Source organism: Meleagris gallopavo, chromosome 11, assembly GCF_905368555.1.
Source record: "Meleagris gallopavo chromosome 11, MGAL_WU_HG_1.1, whole genome shotgun sequence".
Taxonomy (NCBI): domain Eukaryota; kingdom Metazoa; phylum Chordata; class Aves; order Galliformes; family Phasianidae; genus Meleagris; species Meleagris gallopavo.
This window is the reverse complement of record NC_139414.1, coordinates 21,709,505-21,733,974: the sequence shown is the minus strand read 5'-3', so window position 1 is coordinate 21,733,974 and position 24,470 is coordinate 21,709,505. Positions and strand designations below refer to the sequence as shown.

The window sequence follows — 24,470 nt, the reverse complement described above, 5'->3', positions numbered from 1 at the left end:
TCTGGTCGCAGAACACTGGCCTTGATGTGGCACTCAGGGACGTGGGCAGCAGGCATGGTGGGGTGGGTTGGATTGAGGATGATAAGGGTCTCTTCCAACTTCAATGATTCTGAAATCCCCCTGAAACTGAGAAATATTTGTTCTGGAGTTTTGAATTACAAGGTTGGATGCTACTGAAGGCTGCTTCCAACCAATGGTTTCCAGCCATGATGACTGGAAAAGACCTCTCTATGCCCACTGCCCACATCCCTCAGTGCCGCATCCCCACAGCTCTGAACCCCCAGGGATGGTGACCCCAGTACTCCCTGAGCAGCTGTCCCACTGCATGGCTGCTCTTTTGGAGAAGAAATGTTTCCTAATACCCATCCTGACCCTCCCCTGGTGCAAGGTGAGGCCATCACCTCTCATCCTGCTGCTGTTACCTGGGATGCTCAGACTTCCCAGAACAAGTTAACTTTTGTGATGTGTTTCTTCCCCCTCTTGACTTCTGAAATGAGCTGAATTAGAAACCTGTGCCCCAGCTCACATAAATGAATTATTAACTTCAGAACCAACTTCAGGTCAGCGGGCTGAATAGTTCAGGTTCCCACTGCATTTATTTATGAAACCAGGTGTGGTTCGTATGTAAAATCTGCACTGAAAGGAATGTGTTTGGAACAGGGTGGGTTACGTCTGCTCGCAGCCCTGACTGCAGGCACTGGGGCCAGGCTGAGCCCCAGCCCTGGCTCCTCTAGGAGCCACCTCCAGCACAGAGCATAATGTAGGAGCTCGTGAAAGCGACGAGGCCGGGCTGTGATGTTATTGGCAGGAGCTTCCTGCTGTTGAAATGTCATTTAGCTCTTTGGAGAACGGGGTGGGCAATACGGCTTTGCCAGCCAGGAGCTGTGGGAAGGGCTGCTTGTTGGCTCCAACTTGAAATTAATAAGGGAGAGCCAAGTCAGGGCAGGGAGGATCCAGGGGGTGGTTTGTTGCCTTCCCAAAGTACAACGGTCCCCATAGGACAGATGTGAGGCCAGGTGCATGCTGTGGGTACAGCTCCTGGTGTTGGCAGCAGCTGCGTCCCCACTGTGGTAGTGCAGCACTGTGCCAAGCCAGCCCTGCTGCCCGTGGCTTGGAGTGTTTTGCCATTAGCTCTGCTTAAAAAGGAGGAGAACAAGCTGTTTGACAGCACTCCCAGTGCCGTTACCTTGTTCTTCTTTTATTATCCTGGAAGCCTACCCTGCTTTCCATCACCAGACCGGCTTGCAGGCTTAGGAAACGCTGCCAAAAACTGAAATCCAAACATGTTTTGCAGAGCTTTAGATAGAACCAGCCAGCGCTAGCCCAGTTCCCGAAGCTGTTAAAGTGGTATTTCCCACAAGGAAGGATGTGCATCAGGACAGAGACGGCTTTTTATTTGGTAAATCAGATGCGTGCTAATTAACACACCGGTGATTGTGTTATTTTTAAAGAAGGGAGTCGCGTCGGAGAGAAGATAAAAGTCAAAAAAAAAAAAAAAAAAAAAAAAAAGAGAGAGAAAAAGTCATGACATATTAATGATTCAGAACGTTATGCCGGAGCTGGCAGAACAGAAAGTATGATGAATAATTCAAACGAGACAGGATTTTCCTCGCAAGGTCGGAGAACGTAAAAGGGACGGCTTTGGAGAGCTCGGCTCTGCCTGGGGACCTCCGTCCATCGCGGGCTGGAGCCGAGGGGAGCGCGTTGGTGGCACCGGGCATCCCTCAGCCGCGGGGCTGAGCCCGGACTTTTGGTGCTGGATGGATTAAGGGCTGCTGTGGAGCCCGGGTCCTTGCAGGGCACGCAGGCAGCAATGCCTTAGGTGGCGGTGAGCAACTGGGCTTTCTCACAAAATGGCTTGAAAGAGGAAGGCTGCTCTGGAAGATGAACGTAAGTACGGTGCGCGCCCGGTGCTTTCAGGCGGCTCGTTCCCTTTCTGTGCAGAAATGTGTTATGGGAGGCTGAGCACGCAAACGGTGTGAATGCCTGAGGGTGCGGGTAGAAAATCCCTGCCTGGTGTGAAGACCCTGCACGGTGCTCAGCTCCTCTGGTCCTGACCCAGCTCAGACCTCAGCACAGCCCCAGTGCCTTCAGCAGCGTGCAGGGCTGGAGCCAGGCTCAGGAGCTGGGGCTTTTTGTAGCAGATGCGATTCGGCAGCCTGCAAGGTCTGTGGGTACATCCTGCTGTGACATTGGGTGTATTTCAGGCAAAGCCACGGGAGCCTCTAGTGAGATCCGACTTCACCCTAAGACAATATTTTTAACCTTATTTTGTTTCTTGATAAGTATGACTTGAGCTTGATCTGCGTGTCTGGCAGCGGAGATTGCACAAAGCAGTCCAGGATGGTTCTAAAGTGGTGGTCGTTTGTGAGTGTAAATCAGAGCCTTTGGGCACCCGGCTGCCTCCCAGAGGGAGTGATCTACTGCAATGGGTTCTGCTTTTTGCCTGCAGTCCCCGTGTGCAAGGAGTAGCAGATCCTGTATTGCTGTGATATTGGGCTGCATGGCAGCGACCCGTGGCCCTGAAGCAGTGCTGGCTGCATCTGTGGCACTGCAGAGATAAGTGTGGCACACACTGTGTCTTGCAAAACTGTGCTGTGTCATGCATGCATGATACATCAGTGGCAGCAGGGAGAGGGGTGGCAGAACAGAGGCTGCATGGTAAGGGTTAGGGCAATGAGTGCTGCCCGACAGAGGGGGATCCCACCCCAGCTTTGGGTTGCTGAGCAGGTGGTACTCCAACCTGCGTCTTCTCCTATGGGATGTGATGCATGCAACTGCCTTGAGCTCTCTTTTAAAAGCCATTGGGACAAAGAACTCTATTTTTTAGCACCACGTCCCTTTAGAGGCATGCCCAGTTTTAGCTGGCAGTGCGGAGGGAAGTACAGATTTGTGCTCACCAAAGCTGTTCCCTGTGCCACCCAGCTGACACCTCGTGCCTTACTTATGTTCTCGTGACTTAGGGTTCCTTGCTGTTAACTGGGAGGGCTGTGCAATGTGTTGAGGCTTTGAGATGAGTTTCCCAAGGCGCACAGCCCTCTTGCTGGGGGAGAACAGTGGGAGGCTGCTCCCACTGTTCTTGCCTGGGGTGGCTTTTCTCCAGGGTGAAAATCGTCTGGGAGTACTGAAATGGAATGATGACAAATGGAGCAGCAGCAGCACTTGGGGTGTATTTTCTGTAGCATCTTATACGCTGAATGGGGGAGGAGCTCCATTCTGGGGACAGAGTGAGAGTGGAGTGAGAGTGGAGCAGCACAAACCCGCAAAGCGTTTTCCCCTCTGCCCTCCTTTCCCTCGGCAGACGTGCTCTAAATCTGCTCCATCCCTCTTCCTCCCGTAATTAATAACAACCCCAGAGAGGCTGAGCCACCGCCGCCGCTAATTGGAGCACAGCACGAGCAGTGCCAGGCCAGTAAGAGGATTATTGGCTTTCTGTGCCACTGGTTCCAGTGTCAGTGGGGAACCCCCTGGGTCAGCAGCAGGGCAGAGCACAGCAGCCCATCCCCTCCTGCCTCCTCCTCACCTTCTGCTCCTTCGGTGCCTTCCTCATTTTATCTTGTCTGGATGGGTCGTGGAAGTCAGCTTCAGGTTTTTCTGCTGTGTAATATAGGATCAGGCTTTGTAGCACTGCAGGCGAAATGCAAATGTTGACACCAGGCTTTCTTGCAGCATGTTCAAAAATACCCAGCCCGCCTACCTCGCACCTTCGGAATAGCTGAAGTTTGTGCCTTGCAGGACTTCTGGAAAACAAATAGCAGGAGCTCTCGGGAGCTGAGCCCAATCTATTGCTGCTTCTGTCATGGAGCTCCTGTGCTGGGCACGCTGCTCTGTAAGGCGTTTAGGAGGCACTGCTGGCGTGTTCAGATGTTATCTTGGATCGCCTGCAGGAGCAGAATCACAGAACCATTAAGGTTGGAAAAGACCTTTGAGATTCCCAACCCGACACCACAATGCCCTCTGCCCACATCCCTCAGTGCCACATCCTCACAGTTGTCAACACCTCCAGGGGCACGGTGACCCCAGCACTCCCTGGGCAGCTGTGCCACTGCATTACCCCTCTGTTGGGAAAGAAATTCTTCCAAATATCCAACCTGAACCTCTCCTGGTGCAACATGAGGCCATTACCTCTTGTCTTGCATCAGACACAGCATGACCCCAGTTGCAGCAGTAGAGACTGGGACACAGAGCTCTCATCCAAGCAGCCCAGGCTGGAGGATTCCACCCAGCAGAGCCAGCTCCCCTCACTGGGGGCAGCCCAGAGGCCTGGAATTGCTCTATGCCCAGCAGCAGCTCGCTGTTCCCCACCATAATCCAGAGTCAGTCTGTCCTGCTGCACGGCGCTGAGGGCACAGCCACTGCTTCGTGCACACAGCTCTGCCTAAGTGGGTTATGGTTGGAGATTAGCTGGAAATACCTCTGCTTAAATAGTGCATGGATTAGAAATAGACCTTTTCATTACAGGAATAGGTCATGGCAATTTGCTTTCTATTTTTTGCCATCCTCCCCCAGCACTGAGTTCAGCATACGTTTGACCCACTGCTCAGCGCATCAGAGCTGTCAGCTGCAGATCTTCCAAATTCTCAATTAATTAAGAAAACATTTTTCTGCATCCTCTTGGCCACAGGTGGGGGTCTGCCCAGTGTGGTGACCCCAACCCCTGAGCTGCTTCCATCACGCACACCGTGTCCCCAGGGTGAGGGTGTAGGACGGGCACGTTCCCATTAACAATGCACTGCAGTAATTGTTGACTTGCTTCATCACTTTGATTTCCAGCAGATGGATATTAAATAATGCTCCTTGAGGAGAGGAAAATAAATTTTCCCCGAGAGTGACGAGCCTACAGAGAAAAACATAAATTTATCAGATGCATTTGGTGAAAACAATTAAAAATAATTTAACTCGACACCAATAGCATTAAATGAGATTATGGAGAGCTGAAGAACTGCACTCACCGTTTAATAACATAATTGCATTGGGTCCCCATGAGTTTCCCTTTCTCAGGGTGGCTGCAGTGTACCCCTACCAGCTGCTACCCCACGTCTCTGTGCAAGGACATTGGGGCTGCAGTGGGCACCGTCACTCCGTGCTTCTCCTCCACTAACCACAGCAAGGCCTGGGATGCAGCAGGCATTTCTGAGTAATACAACTCATTAAACGACAGCAATCAATTATAAATGGGCAATAAGTGCCATTGCAGGAGCAGAGGTTGGCAGCTCTGGCCATGTTGGGCATGGCATGGCATGGGATTCTATGGGATGGCATGGCACAAGGTGACATGGCACAGCCCCTGGGGAAGCACCAGGCACTTTTGGTGCTGGAAAAGCTCCGTAACAGCTCCTGTTTAAAGGAGCTAAGCTGTGCTCAGAGCACCCAGCCCAGCACTCGAAGGCAATCAGCTAAAATGAGCAGTGACTGATGTAACCAAGGCAAGACAAAGCACATACAGTTGCTTTCAGGCTAATATGTAGATTTATGCAGAAAACAAATATAAAGAGCTGCATCTGTTGCGAGCAAAGTATAATTCATCATCAGGGAAGAGGTTTTGTTTCCTCACAGCTACATGTGCTGTAGTTATGTATTTTATTTTCCTTGGGTTTGTGTGCAGTTGTGTTGGGTATTTTTTGGTTGGTTTTGGGGCCTGGTTGGTTGGTTTTTTTGTGAAGTTTCATTTCTGACTTGGAATATAGATTAGGAACTTTACAGCAAGGGCTGAACAGATTCTAACATAGCAAATGGGCAGCCCTTGGCTCTGGGGCACGTCCCAAAGACCAGAGCAGGGCAAGCAGCCTCAGGAGGTGGCACACAGGGCTCAGCCCCCTGCAGCCCCTAGGGAGGCTTGGAGATGGCATCTGCCCTCCATTCAGCATCTGTCCTATAGGTTTGGGAGAGTAGTTTGGGGGCTTTGGGCACAGCCCTACTGCTGCTCCACTGCACATTCCTGCAAACGGCTGCGTTAAGCACATCATAAATCATGAGGGAAAAGCAAAGCAGCAGCCTGTACTCCTGTGAACCTGAACTGCATCTCAATGCTGAGCAGCTCGTAAAGACGCAGAGGCAAAGCAATAGCAGGAGATAATTGCCCTTGGTTGGGAGGTGGGAAGCAGCAGCGGTGGATTTGGTGGTGCTTGGGCAGAGTGGTGCAGCTGGGGCCGTGTGTTGGAGGGCACCTGCAGGACCATCTCCAGCCAGGAAGACTCCTCTGGAGAAATTGCTGAGTGATGGTTTGTACTCAGATGTCGTCTACTTGAGCTTGGGCTGCAGGGATGCACCAGAGCACTGCCCTCTCTGTTCCCCTTGGTGCCTTCAGCTCCCAGAGATGGTCCTTGTGTACTCAGTGCTGTGCCTCCCTGCTATGGGAAAGACATTGAGGTCCTGGAGTGTGTCTGGAGAAGGGCAACGGAGCTGTGAGGGGTCTGGAGCACAGCGCTGTGGGGAGTGGGATGGCTCAGGGGACACTCAGGTTGGATACTGAGAAACCTTCCTTCTCCAAAAGGCAGTGGCACAGCTGCCCAGGAAGCGGTGGGGTCACCATCCCTGGGGGTGTGCAGAACTGTGGAGATGTGGCACTTGGGGACATGGCTGATGGGCTGGGGTTGGGGATCCGAGAGGTCTTTCCCAACCTTAATGCTTGTATGATTTTGTGATTCTGTGCCCTGCACAGCACCCACGGGGCAGTGGAGGCAGCAGCTTCAGCTCACTGACATGTAATTACAAGGCTGGTTCCTCCCATCCTGCCACCCTCTGCTCCCCGTGCGCACGGAGAAATGGAGCAGGAGGGTTTTCATTACACAACTGCTCTTTGGCTCTTATGTGACCTCCTCTGTGCATGCTGGAATTCCTTGGTTAATAGGTTTAGAGTGACTGCAAAAACATGAAGATGTGGTGCTGCTGTGCTGGTGTCGTGCATGTGAACTATTTCAGCTATTTCCTCGCTCACATTCCTTACCAAATGTGACTGTGAAACCAGTTTATAAATGGCTTTTTTTTTTTTTTTTTCCACGTGGCCTTGGAGATTACACCAAATTCCAGAGGCCTGTGCAGAGATAAGGGGATTCCTGTTGACCTCGGACTGTATTTACCCAATGTGTTTGCTGGCCCTCCTGGAGCCAGGAGAGAAAATAGAAGAAGGGGAAAACTCCCAGCCCCACTGGTTTCATCCAACCTCAGCGATGTGTCCTTGCTGGGAAAGTGTGTGACAGTGGCACATCGCTGCCTTCACTGTAGATGGGGAGGGAGGATTGGTTCCCTGTGGTACCCAGCATCTCCCCAGGGGGGGTGAGGGAGGAGCAGAGCCCGCTGCTGGGCTGCTGCCAGCCTCATTGCAGCCCATTTACTCCTTGAAGAGTGGTTTTTGGTAATTGCCTTTAATGCACCTTTGTTAAAGCGATGAGTCGGTGTAATTTCACTTCAACTATACTTGGGTGGTAATCTTCAGCTTGCCAAAGCAGTGATACAACTTCTGTTGTGTGTATCAGCACATTTCACACTTTGGGAATAAAATTAGCCATCCTGACCACTGCTTTGGCCTCCAGAAAGACAGCTCCCAGGAGGTTCCAGCAGGAACCATTCTGCCCTATTGAAATGGCCAGGAAATACCTTCAGTTGAAGGGGATTTGTTCCTTCCTTGTTTCCTCCATAATCCACTGGGAGCAGGGAGGTGCGGTGGGTGCTTCTGAAAGCAGAGGTGTGTTTTTCCTCCCTTCCCTGCCATTATTTGCCCAGGGCAGGGGCTTTGAGCTCAATGATCTTTATGATCCCCTCCAATCCGAGCCATTCTATGAATATTGCCCAGATGAGAGAATGGGAATTTGTCACTGAGTTCGGCCTGAAGTGCTTAAAAAGGAGTCCAAAGCAATACTTGGGAGAAGCCCTCTGCCTCTCCTCTGCCTGCAGCAGAGCCACAGTGGGACCACAGTGTGCAGGGTGTGATTTCCTCCTCTTCCTTCACAACCCCCCCCCTCATCCTTGCTCTAAATTAAGCAAAGGATTAATGTGCTAAATTTAAATGCCGAAACCTACCAATGCGAATGGAGTTTGCTGAGTCTCCCCAACGCAGCCCCAAAAGGCCAAGCAGTGCCTCCTGCGCCGGCCGGGCTGCGGGGGATTCATCAAGCAAACAGCACTAATAGGAAACAGCGGCAAGATGTTGAGCGTGCGTTGCTCCTATATATAGTTTGGCCTTAAAACACAAATTCCTGAGTTCCTGTTTGCTTTCGCGCTAGGGGAAGGTGTCTGTCACCATGGTATCTGCGTGCGCCTCTCAGCAAAGAATCACTGTCAAAAAGCTCCTCAAAAAGCAGTGATTTTCTCTTAGCAATGCAGAGCTGTGGGGATGGCACGGTGCTGCCCCTGCCCTGCTGGGGAACACATGGTAGAGAACTTCGGTGTCAGGAGGGCAACGGGTAAAAATGGGCTCCTGAATAAAATCTGGGGCCAGTGGTTGTGTCGGGCACAAACTGACTTCTCCTGGCTGTGAGATGGGGAGCCCAGCTGGTTGGTTGTGCAGGACGGGGTTCCTGGTGGGTGACAGCCACCGTGCAGCCATGATGTGTGGATGCCCCATCCCTGCAGGCATTCAAGGCCAGGCTGGATGTGGCTCTGGACAGCCTGGTCTGCTGGTTGATGACCCTGCATACAGCAGGGGGTTGGAACCAGATGAGTATTGTGGTTCTTTTCAACCCAGGCCATTCTAGGATTCCATGATTCTGTGACATCCCGCAGCAGTGGCAGGATGCTTGTGCAGGGAAGGGGAAGCTCTGTAGAGCCTTTTTTTATTATTACTTAAAGGAAATCCATGACATGAGCTGCTATTGTTCAGAGGAAATCTGTGTTGCTGCTGCTTCGCGGGGCAGATTAGCACCATTTCCCTGGCAAATCCCCAGCTGCACAATAGCAGTGGTCAGCTAGCTCAGCCTGAGATTCAGCAGCTTCATTAGAAAGGGCTCCTGGAAGCCCCTGCTCTGTCAGGTAAAGGCACTGTGTTTTCTTGGACCAGTGGTGGGTTCCCAGTAGGCTCCAGGCTGCAGCAAGCAGGCATTGGAGAGGCTGAGTCCATGCATTTGGCAGCAGAGGTCTATGCATTTAGGCCTCCAAAACTGGGAGAAACCCAAAGTTTTCCAAAAAAATGCCAATCCAAAAACACATGCTTGCATTCTGCCCTGCTGTGTATCCCTGTGGGGCTAATTGGTGCCTGGGAGTGGAGCTGTGGGTGATGCTCCCAATGATGGATCGGGTTGGAGAGGGCAGGAGGAGCTGGCTGGGGCTGCTGGGCTTCCCTATCCTCCTCCTTCTCCTTCCTAAAAGTTCTGCACTTTATCATAAGGAAGAGAAAGCACCTGAGGTATCTTTAGTAAGGGGTTAGGGTAGTGCCAAAATGGTAGAACAAACTAAGTTTGATGGCTTGTGGAAATAAGCAAGCTGGCTTTCAGCATGGCCCCGCACTTGTGCAGTGAAAGTTGTGAGAATTCTGCTTCCATGAGAGATTGCTGTTTCAGAACAAACTCAGCTTCCTTTGTTTGTATTAAAACCTCCTTTGCAGTGAATAAAGTAACTGTAAAGCACGCTCTTTCATCTACAAGGACTTGTGCTCGCACTCTCCCCTCTTTAAAATTCCTATGAAGCTCAAGTTGTTCATCGCTTTGCAGGAACAACCCATTTGATGTAGCCTAGTAAAAGGGAAGAAATGACATATGTGTTTTGAATAACAATAAGTGGTTTCTTCTTGCAGAGGGTCAAGTGGAAATATGGTCCCCGTGTATAATTAGAAACGTAGAGGGCTGACGCTGCAAGGGTAAACCAACTGCAACTGTCTGCAAGGAAAGAAAAATAGAAAGTTAAAAAAAAAAAAGAGAAACTTAGACAGATAGCAAATATGGTTTGCTCTGCAGCCTCGTAGGGAACCATTCTGCCCTTCTGAAGCCTGCAGGTGGGCTGAGGACTTTTGGCCTTCCACCTCTGAGCTCTCCTTTGTCAACATTGCTTTCTGCAGTTGTCATAGAATCATAGAATGGCCTGGGTTGAAAAGGACCACAATGACCATCTGGTTTCAGCCCCCTGCTATGTGCAGGGTCACCAGACCAGGCTGCCCAGAGGCACATCCAGCCTGGCCTTGAGTGCCTCCAGGGATGGGGCATCCACAGCCTCCTTGGGCACCGCTCCATCAGAAGAGGGGTGGCCAGCAGGGACAGGAAGGTGATTGTCCCCCTCTACTCTGCTCTTGTGAGGCCCCATCTGGAGTGCTGTGTCCAGGTCTGGAGCCCCCAGAACAAGAAAGACAGGGAGCTGTTGGAGAGGGTCCAGAGGAGAGCCACAAAGATGATCAGGGGACTGAGCACCTCCATTACAAAGACAGGCTGAGGGAGCTGGGCTTGTTCAGCCTGGAGAAGAGAAAGCTGTGGGGTGACCTCATTGCAGCCTTTCAGTACCTAAAGGGAGACTACAAACAGGAGGGGAATCAACTCTTGGAAAGGGGAGATAACAGCAGGACAAGGGGAAATGGTTTTAAGTTGAGGGAGGGAAGATTGAGGTTGGATGTCAGGGGGAAGTTCTTTACTGTGAGAGCGGTAAGTTGCTGGAACAGCTGCCCAGAGAGGCTGTGGATGCCCCGTCCATCCCTGGAGGTGTTCAAGGCCAGGTTGGATGGGGCACTGGGCAGCCTGGACTGGTATTAAATGGGGAGGTTGGTGGCCCTGTGTGTGGCGGGGGGGTTGGAGATTCATGATCCTTGAGGTCCCTTCCAACCCTGGCGATTCTGTGATCGGGCAACCTGTTCCAGTGCTTCACCACCCTTTGAGTGTCCTATGGGTCACATCAGCCCTTGGTTTTCCCTTCACTCCGGGGAGCTGATGGCAGCTGGCAGCCAGAGGTGGCCCTGGGATGGTGGGTTAACAGTGCCCTGAGCAGCACAGTGTGCTCTCCTCTTCCCCGAGCTCTTGTCATCACTCTCATGGCAGAAATCTTCCAATCGATCCCGCGTGCTGTGAGATCCTATAAATAAAGCTGCTGCAGGCTGCCGCTGTCAGGCTGGAACCCAGTAGGCTGCTCCCCGCCTCGCAGCACTCAGATATGCTCAGACAAAGATGTACGTCCCCAAATTATGCCATAGAACCACCAAGCTTGGAAAAGACCTCCAGAATCATCCAGTCCAACCGTCTGCCTGCCACCAGTATCTCCATGTCCAGCAAAGGCACAATGTCAGGTGTAACCCTGCTGCACAGCTGTGGAACCAGCACCTACTTTCGCTGCCTTGGCCAAAGCAGCTGTACCATTGTGCCCAAAGGGAGCTGGGGCTGGGAGCCGTGGTGGCACCAGGGAGGTTCAGGGTGCAGATTAAGAAAGATTTCTTCTCCCAAAGAGTGGTGCTGCAGTGGCACAGCTGCCCAGGGGCTGCTGGGGTCACCAGTCCTGGTGGTGCTCAGAATTGTGGGGATGTGGCACTGAGGGGATGGGTTGGAGTTGGTGATCTTAGAGGTCCTTGCCAGCCTGAATGGTTCTGTGATTTTGTGATCACATAGGAGGTAACGGCAGAAGTTTGGTCTCCTGTTATCCATCCTGCTGTGTCTGTCGGTCTGTGTGTACCATTCCTGCAAGGCCGGCCGGGTGCTGCTTTGAGATTCCAGCACTGCAGAAAGCATCTCATCGAAATTAATATCGGAGCGGGATGGCTGGTGCGTCGGGCTCGCCTTTGACAAGCCAGAACATCCCAGACACAATTCGCTTATTAAGGCTCTGTTAAACGGCCAAAAAAGAAACGGGAAGCGTGGGCAAAGCGCTCCCCTCCCCGTTACCCACCCGGGGCCGCCCCCTCCGCCCCCCCCCCCCGTCTCCTCCCCGACCGCCGCCGGAGGCGCTTTGAGCGGCGGAGCCTCCGGGGCGGGCGGTGCGCGGTACCCGCGGGCTCAGAGCGGGATATAGCTATATAGCTATATAGATATTAATCATTTTTAACGTGGAACCTTTCTCTTCGTTTCCCCCTCCTCCTCCTCCTCCTCCCCCCGCCAGGATTCCCGGGAGGATGGCATGGATTTAGGCAGCGACGCCGGCAGCAGCCGCTCCAGCTCGGAGTCCAACTCCAGCAAAGTGACTCCGTGCTCCGACTGCAAGTCCTCGCCGTCCCCCAGCAGCTTAGACCTGGCGGCGCTGGACGACGATTCGGAGGAAGAAGAGGAGGACGACGACGAAGACGACGAAGCCGCCTACCTGCCTCCCCGCTGCCCGGGCCCCGCCGATGCCCTCCCCGCCGCTCCCGCCCTCCGCCGCTCCCCGCAGCGCTCCGCCGCTCCCCGCCCGCGGTCGCACCACCGCCCGCCGCCCCCGAAACAGCAGCAGCGGCGGAACGGCGGAGGGGCGCCGGGGCCGGGCGGGCGGCGGGCGCGGCGGGGCGGGGGAACGGCTCAACCCCCCCGGGAACCGCAGCCGCCCGCCATGGACTGGGCGGCCCTGGAGAGGCACCTGGCGGGGCTGCAGTGCCGGGAGAAGGAGCGTGGGCAGAGGGCCAACACCGCCTCGGTGAGTGGGGAGCGGGGCGGGGAGGGGGGGAGCGCAACTTCGCGGAGCATCCCTGGGGTTGTGCGTTGGGTCTGGGGTGATGCCGGGCGGCCTTCCCGCTGGCTGAGCCGGGCGCCGCTGGGGATCCGGCTGAGCCGCAAAGCCTAACGAGCGTGCTTTCATGGGGGAAACGCCGCGAATTGTTTCCACGGTCGCGTCATCCGCAGACAAAGTCGGGTAGAATTCGAGCCGCCGGAGTGGCCGAGCGCTCCTTGGGACTTTTCCATCGGGGTTGAATCCGAGGGAACCTCCTGAACGCAGCGCAGGAGCCCCGCGGTGCGCCTCGCCCACACCCCGCAGCTTCCCCGCCTGGTTCGGGTTTTGTTAAGGCGTTCCAACCCCTCGCATCCTGTGAAGTCATCTGGCTCGGAGAGGTAGGGGATTTTCCCCTAAATCCTCGAATTACAACTAATTGCTGAAAAATGTGGGTGGGTCTTGGGCACGGTGAATGGCTCATGGATGAGTGTGGCAGCAGCAGTGCAGGGCGCTGTGCCCAGGGCTGGAGCTGGGGATCCTCAGTGCTTGGGAACAGGTAACGTCCCTAATAGCTGCTGTTTGTGCAGAAAGTCGGCTTTCGAAAAAGAAAGAAAGAAAGAGAGAAAGCTCGTTTTTGTGGCCTGGAGGCTTTCTGCGCTATCTGATGAACTCCTGCTGCCCCGAGCTGCCGGAAGCAGCAGCACTGCTGGAAACTCATTGCCTGCGGTGATGTGCTTAGCAAGGGGGGGGGGGCTCACCTGAGGAATTCTGCCCAGATGTGTTTCTCTGTCTGCACAGAGAGTGCAGGCTCTTGGGTCTGGAGGGATGTGTGGTCTGGTGGTGGAACTGTGAGGTTTCTGGGAGACCAGATCCAGTGTCTGATGTAGTGGTTGGCAGCAGCCCGTGGCAGGGATTGGAAGTAGATGATCTTTGAAGTGCCTTCCAACCCAAACCATCCCTTACCGTGATGTTTTCCTAAAGTTCAGCATCTCGCTGTTTGTAACAGTGTTTTCTTGCCCTGCTGGAAACCCAAATATTTGGAAACGTGAACATGGTGAAGTGAGAGCAGGCAGGGGGGAGAGGGGTTGGTTTTCTCCAACGGCGAGAACACGCTTGAGAAAAGAGAGATTTCAGCGTGAGGAGGCCTTGGTTGGTGCAATGTAAGATGATCTCGTTAACAGGGGCACAGTGAGGAACAGCTGTTGTTTTGAATGGGAGCATTTCTTCAGCTGGTCTATGTGAACAGGAATCCAGTGTAGATGTTAAGAACAAAATCCTGAGCAATTCATGTGAGCAATAGGGAATTCTTTCTGCTGTGGGCAGTTGCAGTGAGTTGGTGTCATTGTGCTGTGGGAGCCAGCTGTGACCTGGTCACCACGCCGTAGCCCAGCACTGCTGTGGGTGCTGGCTGTGCCATAGCTCTGCCCATCCTGGGCCCGGCTCCTTCCTGAGGCTCTGTGACATTTCAAAGAATGAGTCTTTAAAGGAACATGCATCCATTCCTGGAGAAGCAATCCCATTTCTGCCCCCCACCGCTGTTCCCCATCCCAGCCCCAGCCCACAGCTGTACCAGGAGTACAACACATGTGCTGTGCTGTGATTTACGGCGCTTGGGAGCTGTGCAGGAAGCAGGCCTTTGCTGCTCACCATTTCACTAATGGTTCTAATAAAATCAAAATCAGCATCGATGGTTTTAATACTCTTTCCATTGCATCTCCGAGGATGGTGATTACAATCAATAGCATGTATTTTCCAAAGAATAGCATCTGCAAATTCCATAGTCAGTTAAACTTGTTGGGCAAGGGAATGGCTTGGCCAACCAGCTTGCCACTTCAGAGCCTGTGGCAGTGAGAAGATGGATGGCACTGCTGAATGGACTGTGCTCTATGGAACACAGGCAGCAGTGATAGCAGCTTTTCCTGCAGCCTCCAGGTCTATGGTTTCTTTGGCAGGGCACATAACACGTTGTGCATCAGCACAGCTTGCCCAGGCTTGTGCCTCGCCTCCAGCTTATGGGTCCTGCATTGTGCTGAACGTAGTTGTGTTAGGAAGTTAAATTTGTTTCCTTCTGAATCATTTGGCTCTCGAGGCTGTCTTGATTTAGAGGAGATGGGCGCAGGGCTCTGCTCTGTTCCCAGCTGTGGTTCATCGTGGCTGGATGCCCGGAGAGATGGATTCAAAGTATAGTCTGTGGTCCAGGATTAAATCCTGGAGTGATTTAGTGGCTGTCCTGGTGGGGTCTGGCCCTGTGTCTGCTGGCTGAGCTCAATGGCAGCGCAGTGCAGAGCTCCTGCCTGCCGGTGTGCTCTGCCTCCAGCATTTGGGGAGCAAATGTTTGCTTGGTGAGGTGGACAGCGAGGTTGTTCTCACTTAAAATAAGTCATAGATGCTTGACTGAGCCTTCTTAAAGCATTGAGTTCCTCGTCCCAGCAGGCATTTCCCCAGACAAGAGCTGTCCGAGCTTTCACTTCTGACACACTCATTTTCAAAATCAAACTTGTGGCTTGAGGGGAATTGCATTTTTGTCATTCCTGTGATGTAGAAGCCCTGCCAGACCTCCTCACACACCTGACAGCACGGTGCCTGGGCTCTCTTATTTATCAGCTGGAGCACCTCTCCTAGGAGGAAGAGCTGAGGGAGCTGGGTTTGTTCAGCCTAGGGAAGAGAAGGCTGCAGGGGAACCTCTCTGCAGCCCTCCAGTACCTAAAGGGAGATGATCAACAGGAGGCAGAGAGATTTTTTACATGGTCTGATAGTGACAGGACAAGAGAGGATGGCTTTAAACTAAAAGATGAGAGATTTAGGTTGAATGTTAGGAAGATGAGGCCCTGACACTGCTGCCCAGAGCTGTGGGTGCCACATCACTAGGGGTGCTCAGGGCTGGGCTGGATGGGGCAGCCTTATGTAGTCGAGGTAGCCAGCCTGTGGCAGAGGGTGGGACTGGGGGGGGCTTTAAGGACCTTCCCATGGTTCTGTGATCTTTAAAATGCCTTCCAGCCCAACCATCCCATGGTTCTGTGATCTTTAAGGTCCCTTCCAACCCAACCATCCCATGGTTCTGTGATCTTTGAGGTCCCTTCCAACCCAACCATCCCATGGTTCTGTGATCTTTAAGGTCCCTTCCAACCCAACCATCCCATGGTTCTGTGATCTTTGAGGTCCCTTCCAACCCAACCATCCCATGGTTCTGTGATCTTTAAGGTCCCTTCCAACCCAACCATCCCATGGTTCTGTGATCTTTGAGGTCCCTTCCAACCCAACCATCCCATGGTTCTGTGATCTTTAAGGTCCCTTCCAACCCAACCATCCCATGGTTCTGTGATCTTTGAGGTCCCTTCCAACCCAACCATCCCATGGTTCTGTGATCTTTAAGGTCCCTTCCAACCCAACCATCCCATGGTTCTGTGATCTTTGAGGTCCCTTCCAACCCAACCATCCCATGGTTCTGTGATCTTTAAGGTCCCTTCCAACCCAACCATCCCATGGTTCTGTGATCTTTGAGGTCCCTTCCAACCCAGCCATCTGTGATTAAATTCCTTCTTCTGCACCCAAAGAAGGGAATGGGGCTGTTTGGCTGGGAGGGGTACTCCGGGGGGGCAGCTTGTTTGTGTTGATGAGGAGCACAAACCCTTCAGCCTTAGGAAATCCCGTCAGTGGGTTGAACAGGGGCTGACCTTCCACACGTGGTGCCTCCGACACACCTGGTGACACAACACAACAAGGTGACTGCGACGTACTTCGGCCGCTTTCCACCCAGCTCAAAGGTCAGATGAGGTTGGCAGGGTGTTAACGGTTCTGCCGAAGTGTGCCCTGTCAGTCAGCTCAGAAAACAGCTGTAGGTGCACTGACAGGCTTGGTTCTGGAAGAACACTTGTAATTACACAGACTGGGGAGATGTGTGTTTGCTGGGGCTGAAACTGGTCCAAGCAAAATGATCGTAATTAACAATCTTAAGTAAAAACTCTACAAGCTGCCTCTGTCGGTGCTGCAAAGCCTGTCATTAAAGAAAGTGCTAAATACGTGGAGTGACAGTGTGCAGATGCCTTTTTGATGAACGATTCTCCTTTATCTGAGTGTTGATGTGATGGGAAGAGCTCTGTTATGGATACCAGCAAGCTGCCCAGCCGCCTGGTAAGTGGCTGTTCCTTATGGTGTGCAGAAATCCCCAATTCAGAGTGAGGAGGTGGGGCTGTGGGAGTGCTGGTTGCAGTGCAGGCAGCAGCAAACTTCAAGGTTGGATATTAGGAAATGTTTGTTCTCCAAAAGAGCGGTGATGCAGTGGCACAGCTGCCTGGGGATGGTGGGGTCACCATCCCTGGGGGTGGTTCAGAGCTGTGGGGATGTGGCACTGAGGGATGCGAGCATGGTGGGGTGTGCTGGACTTGGGCTTGGTGATCCTGGAGGTCTTTTCCAACCTTAATGATTCGATGATTCTGTGATATCTTTAAAAAGTGCCATTTGTGGTGCTGCCTGTTCGAAGATCCGTGGGTTTTAAGAGTATTTGGGGTATTTGATGTAGGCAGCAGCAAAAACTGAAGACTTCTAAAGAGAGAGGAGAGCTTTTGAGGAGGTCATGCAATGATTGGTGTGAATTAGTTTTGCAGTGTAACCCCACAGCCCCGTGCTCTGCTGCTCCCTTCACACAGCGCTGATGTCTGGGGCTGAAGGAGCAGCAGGAGCACTTGGTTGGGTACTAATTATGCATTAGGCATCATTTCCTTGCATATTGTGTGCACTAAGCGAGAGAGTTAGAGTTTTCCAGTTCTCAGAATTGGCCTGTGCTGTGCCAAACGTGTTAATTTGACTGCTGAAGGACCATAGCTACTGCAGCAACACTCAGGGATGGTGTGTGTGTAATAGCGGTGTGTGTGAAGGGAGAAATTATAGGCAGAGTGTATTAAAAAGCACAGGAAGAGTCAAGTATTTATTCAGTACAACACAAAATGCATTCAGGATCTGCAGAGGAGCATCTGGGCAAGCTGTGGGTCGGCTGCAATTGCTGGTGGCAGAGCCTTTTGGGAATGAATGCTGAGCCTCAGCCTCTCATGGGCACGGAGCAGAGGGAGTAAAATATATTAAGCTGTGAATACAGGGCTGAAGCCTGAGCCATGGAGATGCCTCTGCCCTGTTTGTGATCCAGCATCCATCCTGCAGGAGCCCCAGACTAACACCGTGGTTGCATGGGGACCTTGCATCCTGCGAAGGATGCTTGAGATTTACTCTGTCACCTTAAGGATAAATGGGAAGCGGAGGAGCTTCCCTGTCTTGTGCCATGTTTTGCCAAATCTGTCCCACTTCTGTGAGCAAAGCACTAATGGCTCTGATGGCAGTGAGCTCCCGTACTACCTGAGCTGAGTTGTTCCCCGAGGCAGCAGTGCTCTATAATAGCTGTTGTCATCAAGGGTTTCCAGCTTTTTCAAGTACTTGTATCACTTTCACCCACTTTGTCTTTCCCCATCACGCCTATGGAGTCATTTGCGTCACAGCAGCAGTAGATCTTATTTATACCACCAATTTCAGCTTCCTGCTCAGTGATCTATGGGTCGCCTTTAAATGAGAAAATTGCACTAAAGCCATTTCTTTCAACCTGTCCATGCTTTGTTAGAATGAAAGCCAAGTGCTCGCAGGAGGGGGAAGAAATAATGGCAATGGGGTGGGGATGGAAGGAAAAGAAAGGAGAAGGGGAAAGGAAAGAGGAATTGAAAGGAAAAAGGAAAAGAGAACGGAAAGGGAAAAAAAAAAGGAAAAGGGAAGAGGAAGGGAAAGGAAAACAGGAGAAAGAAAAGGAAAAAGGAAGGGAAAGGAGAAATGGGAAAGGAGAAAGGAAAGGGGAAAGGAGAAAGGAAGAGAGAGGAAAAATAAAAGGGAAGAGGAGGGAAAAGGAAAGAGGAAGGGAAAGGAAAAAGGAAAGAAAAGGGAAAGGAAAGGTGCAGGGATGAGATTTACTGCTCTCGGTTGGTAGGTGGCAATGCTGGGAAAAAATGAGAGAGAACTATATGGAAGTGCTTAATTCTTATGAACACAAAAACTGGTAGTGTGTGTGGTCTGTAGAGGATTGAAATGCTTTTAGTGAGTTATTAAAAATTTAATCTACATTTTTTTAGTTAATGTAACTCCCATACTGAATTTATTAAAGAGGGACTTGGGGAAGCAGCAGAGTTCTGTGCCTGGGTTGTGTGTGGCCATCGTGTTTTGTTTTCCTTCCCACCAGGAATTGGGTGATAAACTGATCTCAGCGGTTTAAAAACAAGTAATCTGTGATTGATGCTCCTTACTGAGTTTTCTATGCTGTGCATTTGCATTGGTGCCCATCTCTGATAGCTTAATAAGGGCTGACACAAGCTGGTGAGGCTCTGCTTTCTTCTGCTGCTGCTTCTCCTTGTGTTTCTCCAACTGTAAATCACCAGCTAGATATGAAGGGGCCTTGTTTTGTTTTTTTTTTCTCCAGGAAGGCACTTTTGGGTTGGGTTTGGGTTTTTTCCCATAAGGAACATGAGCTGCTGAGGGTCATTTTGCTGAAGGGCTGAGTGAGTTCTGGAGCAATGTGACAAGGACATGGCAGGATGCTGAGCTCTGTGCCTGCTTTTCACCTGCACCTCGTGGAATAGGATTCTGTGTTAGGTGAAGGCTATGTGTTCATCACTGGCTCCAGCCTTGCCCTGGGCAGACAGCTCTAACAAAATGATTTATGTCGTGCTGCAGTAAAGCAAAGCAGAGAAAAGAAGAATGTGAAAGTTCTTGAGAAAAAAACGGATACAAATGCTAGATATTCATCCTTTTTTTTTTTTTTTTTTTTTTTTGCAAGGAAAGGGGGCAGCTCAGATGAATGCATGCAGAATTAATTACAACTGATTGAGAAGCAGGAGCCCTGGTGCTGTCACTGTACGCTCAGAGCCACGCTACAAGCCTCTGTGCCCAGGCAGTGCCTGGTGTTGTCTGTAGCACATGGTCAGGCTGGATGTTAGGAAATGGAGTGGTGATGCACTGGCACAGACTGTGCAGAGTGGTGGGGTCACCGTCCATACGGGTGTTCGGAACCACGGGGATGTGGGCACTGGGCATGGTGGGGTGGGCTGGCATTGGGATGGGAATGCTAGAGGGCTTCCCAAACCGTAATGGTTCTGTGATATACTGTGTAATGTATGCTTGCTTATTGCTTACTGCTGGGTTTTGTACCAAACAGAGGTGGAATTGAGCCTGCAGATGCACAGGGGCAGGGGTGATGTGGGCATATTGATATCTTTTTTCATCCAGAGGGTGGTGAGGCACTGGAACAGGTTGCCCAAGGAGGCTGTGGATGCCCCATCCCTGGAGACATTCAAGGCCAGGCTGGATGTGGCTCTGGGCAGCCTGGGCTGCTGGTTGGTGACCCTGCACACAGCAGGGGGTTGGAACTGGATGAGCACTGTGGGCCTTTCCAACCCAGGCCATTCTAGGATTCTGTGATAACTGTGCTGTTGTGGTGTTCCCAAAGCTTTGGAAAAGCATGGGTTGGTGTGCAAAAGGCGTGCAAAAGCAGGGGGCTGGAGGAATGAATGTCATCTGGGCTTTGTTTTCTGCTCAGGGAGCTCCTGGATAGGCAGGTGCCCTGCACTGAGCACAAGCAGCAGTTCTGTGCTCTTGGCTTGGGAGCGCATTGCTGTGATTGCAGTTACAGGAGGAGGCTGAGATGAGCCCTGCTGTGGAACTGCTAAAAGCAGAGGCTCCCAGAGCTGGGCTCTCTTGAAGGCAAAGCTCACAGCCAAAGGGAGAGTGACAAATCTGATTTACGAGGCGAGCATCGCTCCTTTGCTCTTATATGGAGCTGCCTTGCGCCGGCTGCAGCTCCTGCACTGCATGACTAATTGGGACCCACCCTTACTATTACTGGTATTTTTAGCATTTTCCATCCCTGTGCTTAGCTTGCCTGCCCTCGCCGTGGTGAGAGCTTCACTCCCACTGCACCAACCCGGAGGTGCAGCTGGGAGACCTGTGTGTGGACGGGGAGCTGCAGGGCTGCTACTGGTGGCTTTGTGAGCGGTACAAGTAGACCAAAAATAGGAAAGAAAGGGGAAAAAAAAATAATAATAAAAGAAAGAAAAAGCATAGATTTCTGCTAGGCTTTATTGTGGGCACCAAAGTCCCCAGCTGCCTATTTCTGCCCTGTGTCTCGGCATGTTTGTGTTGGATTTGGCTGCGTTTGACAGAGAAGCTTTGAATTTTGGGTGACATGGGGGAGTGGTCTGTGGAAGTCTTCAGCCTGCACGTTCCTAATCGAGTCTTTTTCCACACATTTGGCTGGGAATGGAGCAGGTGGCTCCAGGTGACTGGTACTGGAACAACCCCAGAGTAATCCCATTTCAAGGTCTCTGAGCACTGATGGAGATGTGGTGTCTCCGTTCATTGCAGGGAGCGGGACTGATGGCCTTTTAGGTTCCCTTCCAACTCAAACCTTTCTATGATAACCCCAGAACAGCTCTAGAGTGACGCCAGCACCATCCTCACATGCTGCCCTGTCTCACTTATGGGCTCAGGGGACTCACTGATGACTGGCAGCACAGAGCACTGTACTAAAGACAAATTAGCACATAAGCACAGGTTGTGTCTGTGCTCCTGCATGGCCAGGCTGGAATTCCAGGTTCTTTGTTGGAAGCACACAGACCCAGAGCACAGGATGTGGGGTTTCTGCTCATGGATGTTCCCATGCAGCCCCTTGTGTCTGTTTGGGGAAGCTGAAGGCCACGTGGCTCTTCATCATCACTGGGGAGATGTGTCTCATTCTTCCCCTTCCCTTCCTTCTTCTCACACGGTGCTGTTCCCAGTGTTGTCCTAGAAGACTTGGTGACAGCAGAACCTAACCCTGAAGGACATGAAAGGGAAAAACAATCATTTCTGGTCGATGAACTTCTGTAACTTATTGCAGATTGGGTAATTCATTGAAGTTGGGTGATTTATTACAGAGGATGCGGGCGCAGCCCATCTCCTGGCTGTGATGTTGGGTGGCTTTGACTTGGGCTTGGTGCTGCGTTGGGTTTGTGCTGGGTGAGAGGATGCACAGAGGAGGTGCTGGGGCTGAGCAGACAGTCCCCAAAACCTCACCGTGCTGTGAGCATCAGGCCTGCACTGTGTGTATCTGTGCACAAACACTGAATGTGTGGCCAATGGAGTTTGCTACAAATCCTCTCCCGAACAGGACAGAAATAGCACTGCAGAGCAAGGTGGGTTGTAACGTGCTAATTTATTTATATTAATACAAAATCTTGCAGTTTTATATTGTTCTATTGGAGGGCTCATGTTCTCCATGGCATTTTGCATAATGTGACTCTTGCATTTCCAAAGGAGCAGCTTATCCTTAAGGACATAAATACAACCGTGGGGAGGCAGCCATAGCTCTTCAGTTGCTGTCTCACTGTGCTCATTAGAATGGAGAATTGGTTCTCCATTCATGAGCAGCAAAAAGCTGGTGGGAGATCGTACCTACTAATCATCAGGCTATTTGTAAATCCTCTATTAGGCACGTGTGAGCCAGCTGATTAATGGCACCATTGGAAATTAGGGCCGTGCAGCTGTATCAGCGAGCTGATACAGATGGGATGTCTGGAGGTGGTTGGCTGTGTGGTTTTTCCTGTTAGACCACCAAAAAGCTTTGAGTACCTGCAATTGCCATACAGCATTCCAGGGCACTGACAGCACTGTTAACGCTGGGGTGAAATTGTTGGTGCTTTACAGGAGGGAATGGGAATCGTAGAACCACTAAGGTTAGAAAAGACCTCCAAGATCACCCAATCCAATCATCCATCCATCACCAGTATTTCCCACTAAACCATGGCCCTCAGAGGGATGGTGACTCCACCACCTCCTGGGTAGCTGTGGCCTGGGTTGTGTGTGATTATCTGCTCCCAGGGAGGAGTGGCACATCCCAGGGGGTGGAATGCTGCTCAGCATTGCCCTCCCTCGAGAAAGAAGAAAGAAGTGATAGTCCAGAGCATTAGACATGAATGTAATCCAAACAAATGTTCCCCTTTCCAAGGAGATTTCTAGTATTAACCGATTAAAATATAATCTTTTTTTTTTTTTTTTTTTTTTTCCTTTCTTGCTAGATTTAAACCCTGGGAAGCTTTAGCTTGGCTTAGAGAGGAGCTAAACCCATAACTCCTAGTAAATCGCTAGCAAATAAAGATGAAATCCCGTGATGCCTCGTGTAATTCCCAGCTGGGTGGGTGGGAGCAGGTCTGTGTCCCTGTTTTATGGGCAGGGGTCAGCAGGCAGCATGGGGTGTGTGTGCTGATAACTGCATGGGGCCGTGGGAAGAGAGGAGTGCACTGGGATGGACCGGCCACGGCTTCCTGCCCGCTGCTCACCCGCATGGCTCACTTCCTTCCCATGGAGGTGGGGATGTGCCCCCCCACATCCTGTGGTTATGTCTGAGGATGTTTCCCCCGCGTGGGGATGGCTGTGGGAGGGCTGGGGATATGCAGGACTCAGACATGACGTTTTTTCCCCCAGCACTGGTGCCACCAGGTGATTGATTGCCCCTTCGTTTCTTTTCCAACCTTAGTGATTCTGTAATAACTGATGACGTCCTGGTGATTGACTACAGGATGGGCAGTGCACCTGGTAAAGCCACTTTTCCCTTCTTTTTGGATCTCCCCGCACCCCAAACCTTTCGCAGAGCATCCAGAGGGACCAATGGGAGAGAGGGCTCAGGGCTGTGGGTTTCCCTTGTGATGTGCCCAATGGCTGACATTGGAGACGAGGTGCACATGTTGCTGTTCTGAGCTCACTGTGAGTACTTTTCCACGCCAAGCCCAAGGTGTGTGCTGTGCTGAAAGTGAATGTTTCAATGCTGGTGTTTGGGAAGCCCCACCTCAGTGAAGGGGACGCTTTGCAGATGCAGGAGGAAGCCTTGTTTGGGTCATTTGGTGCATTTGTCCTTCGTTTTTGAACCTTATCCCATGAGTTCCCATAGCTCTTTTCCTACCACCTCCATTTCCACTCCTGGTGAAGCTGCAGATTGCTGTTATCTCCCCCTGCGTGCACTCTAGCACGGAGGAGGAGCCAGCAGAGCCGGGCAGAGCTGTTTTCCCACAAAGGCCGATTTTTCTGCAGGCACATCTGGTGCAGGAATCCAATCTGGGAGCAAGTGCCTCTGCAGTCATTTACATTCTGGAACCTCACAGCTGGCTGCGAGGAGGAGCAGGCAATAGCTGGTACTGCAGAATAAAGCCATGTTGCGTTTAGGATCCTCGAGCTGTGAGCTCATCTCTGGGCAGTGTTGGCATGGGGGGCAGTGGCCATTTTGGGGGGTGAGCCGTGCCCAGCAAGAGGCAGGGCTGGAGTGTGGGAGCTGCTGTGTTCTCACAGCCAGCAGTGCCACAGACATTTGCAGGTGGGGCTGTGGGGCAGCTGTCAGCCCCCAGAGGGTGAGTGGTGAATCCAAACTGAGATAATGGAGCTCAGTGAGGACCCAACGCCCACAGGTTCAGGAAGGCAGAGAATTACTAACTTGTTCCTCTGTTCTTTGCAGTTTTTCCTATTGAGAATTTTACAATAGAAAGCAAAGTGGGGGTTTTGTTCCCCCATGTGCATCTGGCCTGAGCTGTGGGAGATGTTTGCTATCTTCTAGTGTTATTTTGGAGAGGCAGTGAAGCCATCTGCAAAGGGCAGCAAGCCATCATCCTGCAAAAAACCTCTGCAGAGCAATCATAGAGCCATGGAATGGTTGGGTTGGAAGGGGCATCAAAGCTCATAGGGCCATGGAATGGTTGGGTTGGAAGGGGCATCAAAGCTCATAGGGCCATGGAATGGTTGGGTTGGAAGGGGCATCAAAGCTCATAGGGCCATGGAATGGTTGGGTTGGAAGGGGCATCAAAGATCAAAAAGCCATGGAGTAGTTGGGTTGGAAGGGGCCTGAAAGCTGATAGAGCCATGGAATGGTTGGGTTTCTAGGGGCCATAAGGAAGATAGAG

The 24,470-nt window shown here is 51.8% G+C and overlaps 1 protein-coding gene and 1 long non-coding RNA gene across 4 annotated transcripts in view; one reads left to right on the top strand and one right to left on the bottom strand.

Moving 5' to 3' along the window:
• The first annotated feature begins 1,343 nt into the window (after nucleotides 1-1,343).
• Nucleotides 1,344-24,470, top strand: part of SCHIP1 (schwannomin interacting protein 1) — a 37,416-nt gene continuing 14,289 nt past the window's right edge. The window contains exons 1-2 of one of the 3 annotated variants that reach the window (XR_014885724.1): nucleotides 1,344-1,890; nucleotides 12,001-12,507. Coding sequence is in view for 1 of the 3 variants with exons in the window: in XM_085233439.1 (XP_085089565.1) it covers nucleotides 1,885-1,890; nucleotides 12,001-12,507 (513 nt within the window). In the remaining 2 variants the exon portion in view is untranslated. Of the gene's footprint in view, nucleotides 1,891-12,000; nucleotides 12,508-16,467; nucleotides 16,654-24,470 lie in introns of those variants that run through there. The other 2 variants (XM_085233439.1, XR_014885726.1) reach the window with 2 other exon arrangements.
• Nucleotides 1,472-4,331, bottom strand: LOC146543656 (uncharacterized). The gene is made up of 4 exons (XR_014885727.1): nucleotides 4,126-4,331; nucleotides 3,705-3,881; nucleotides 3,524-3,627; nucleotides 1,472-3,216 (listed from the first exon to the last, which is right to left on the bottom strand). It is a non-coding gene; the product is annotated as an uncharacterized LOC146543656 (long non-coding RNA).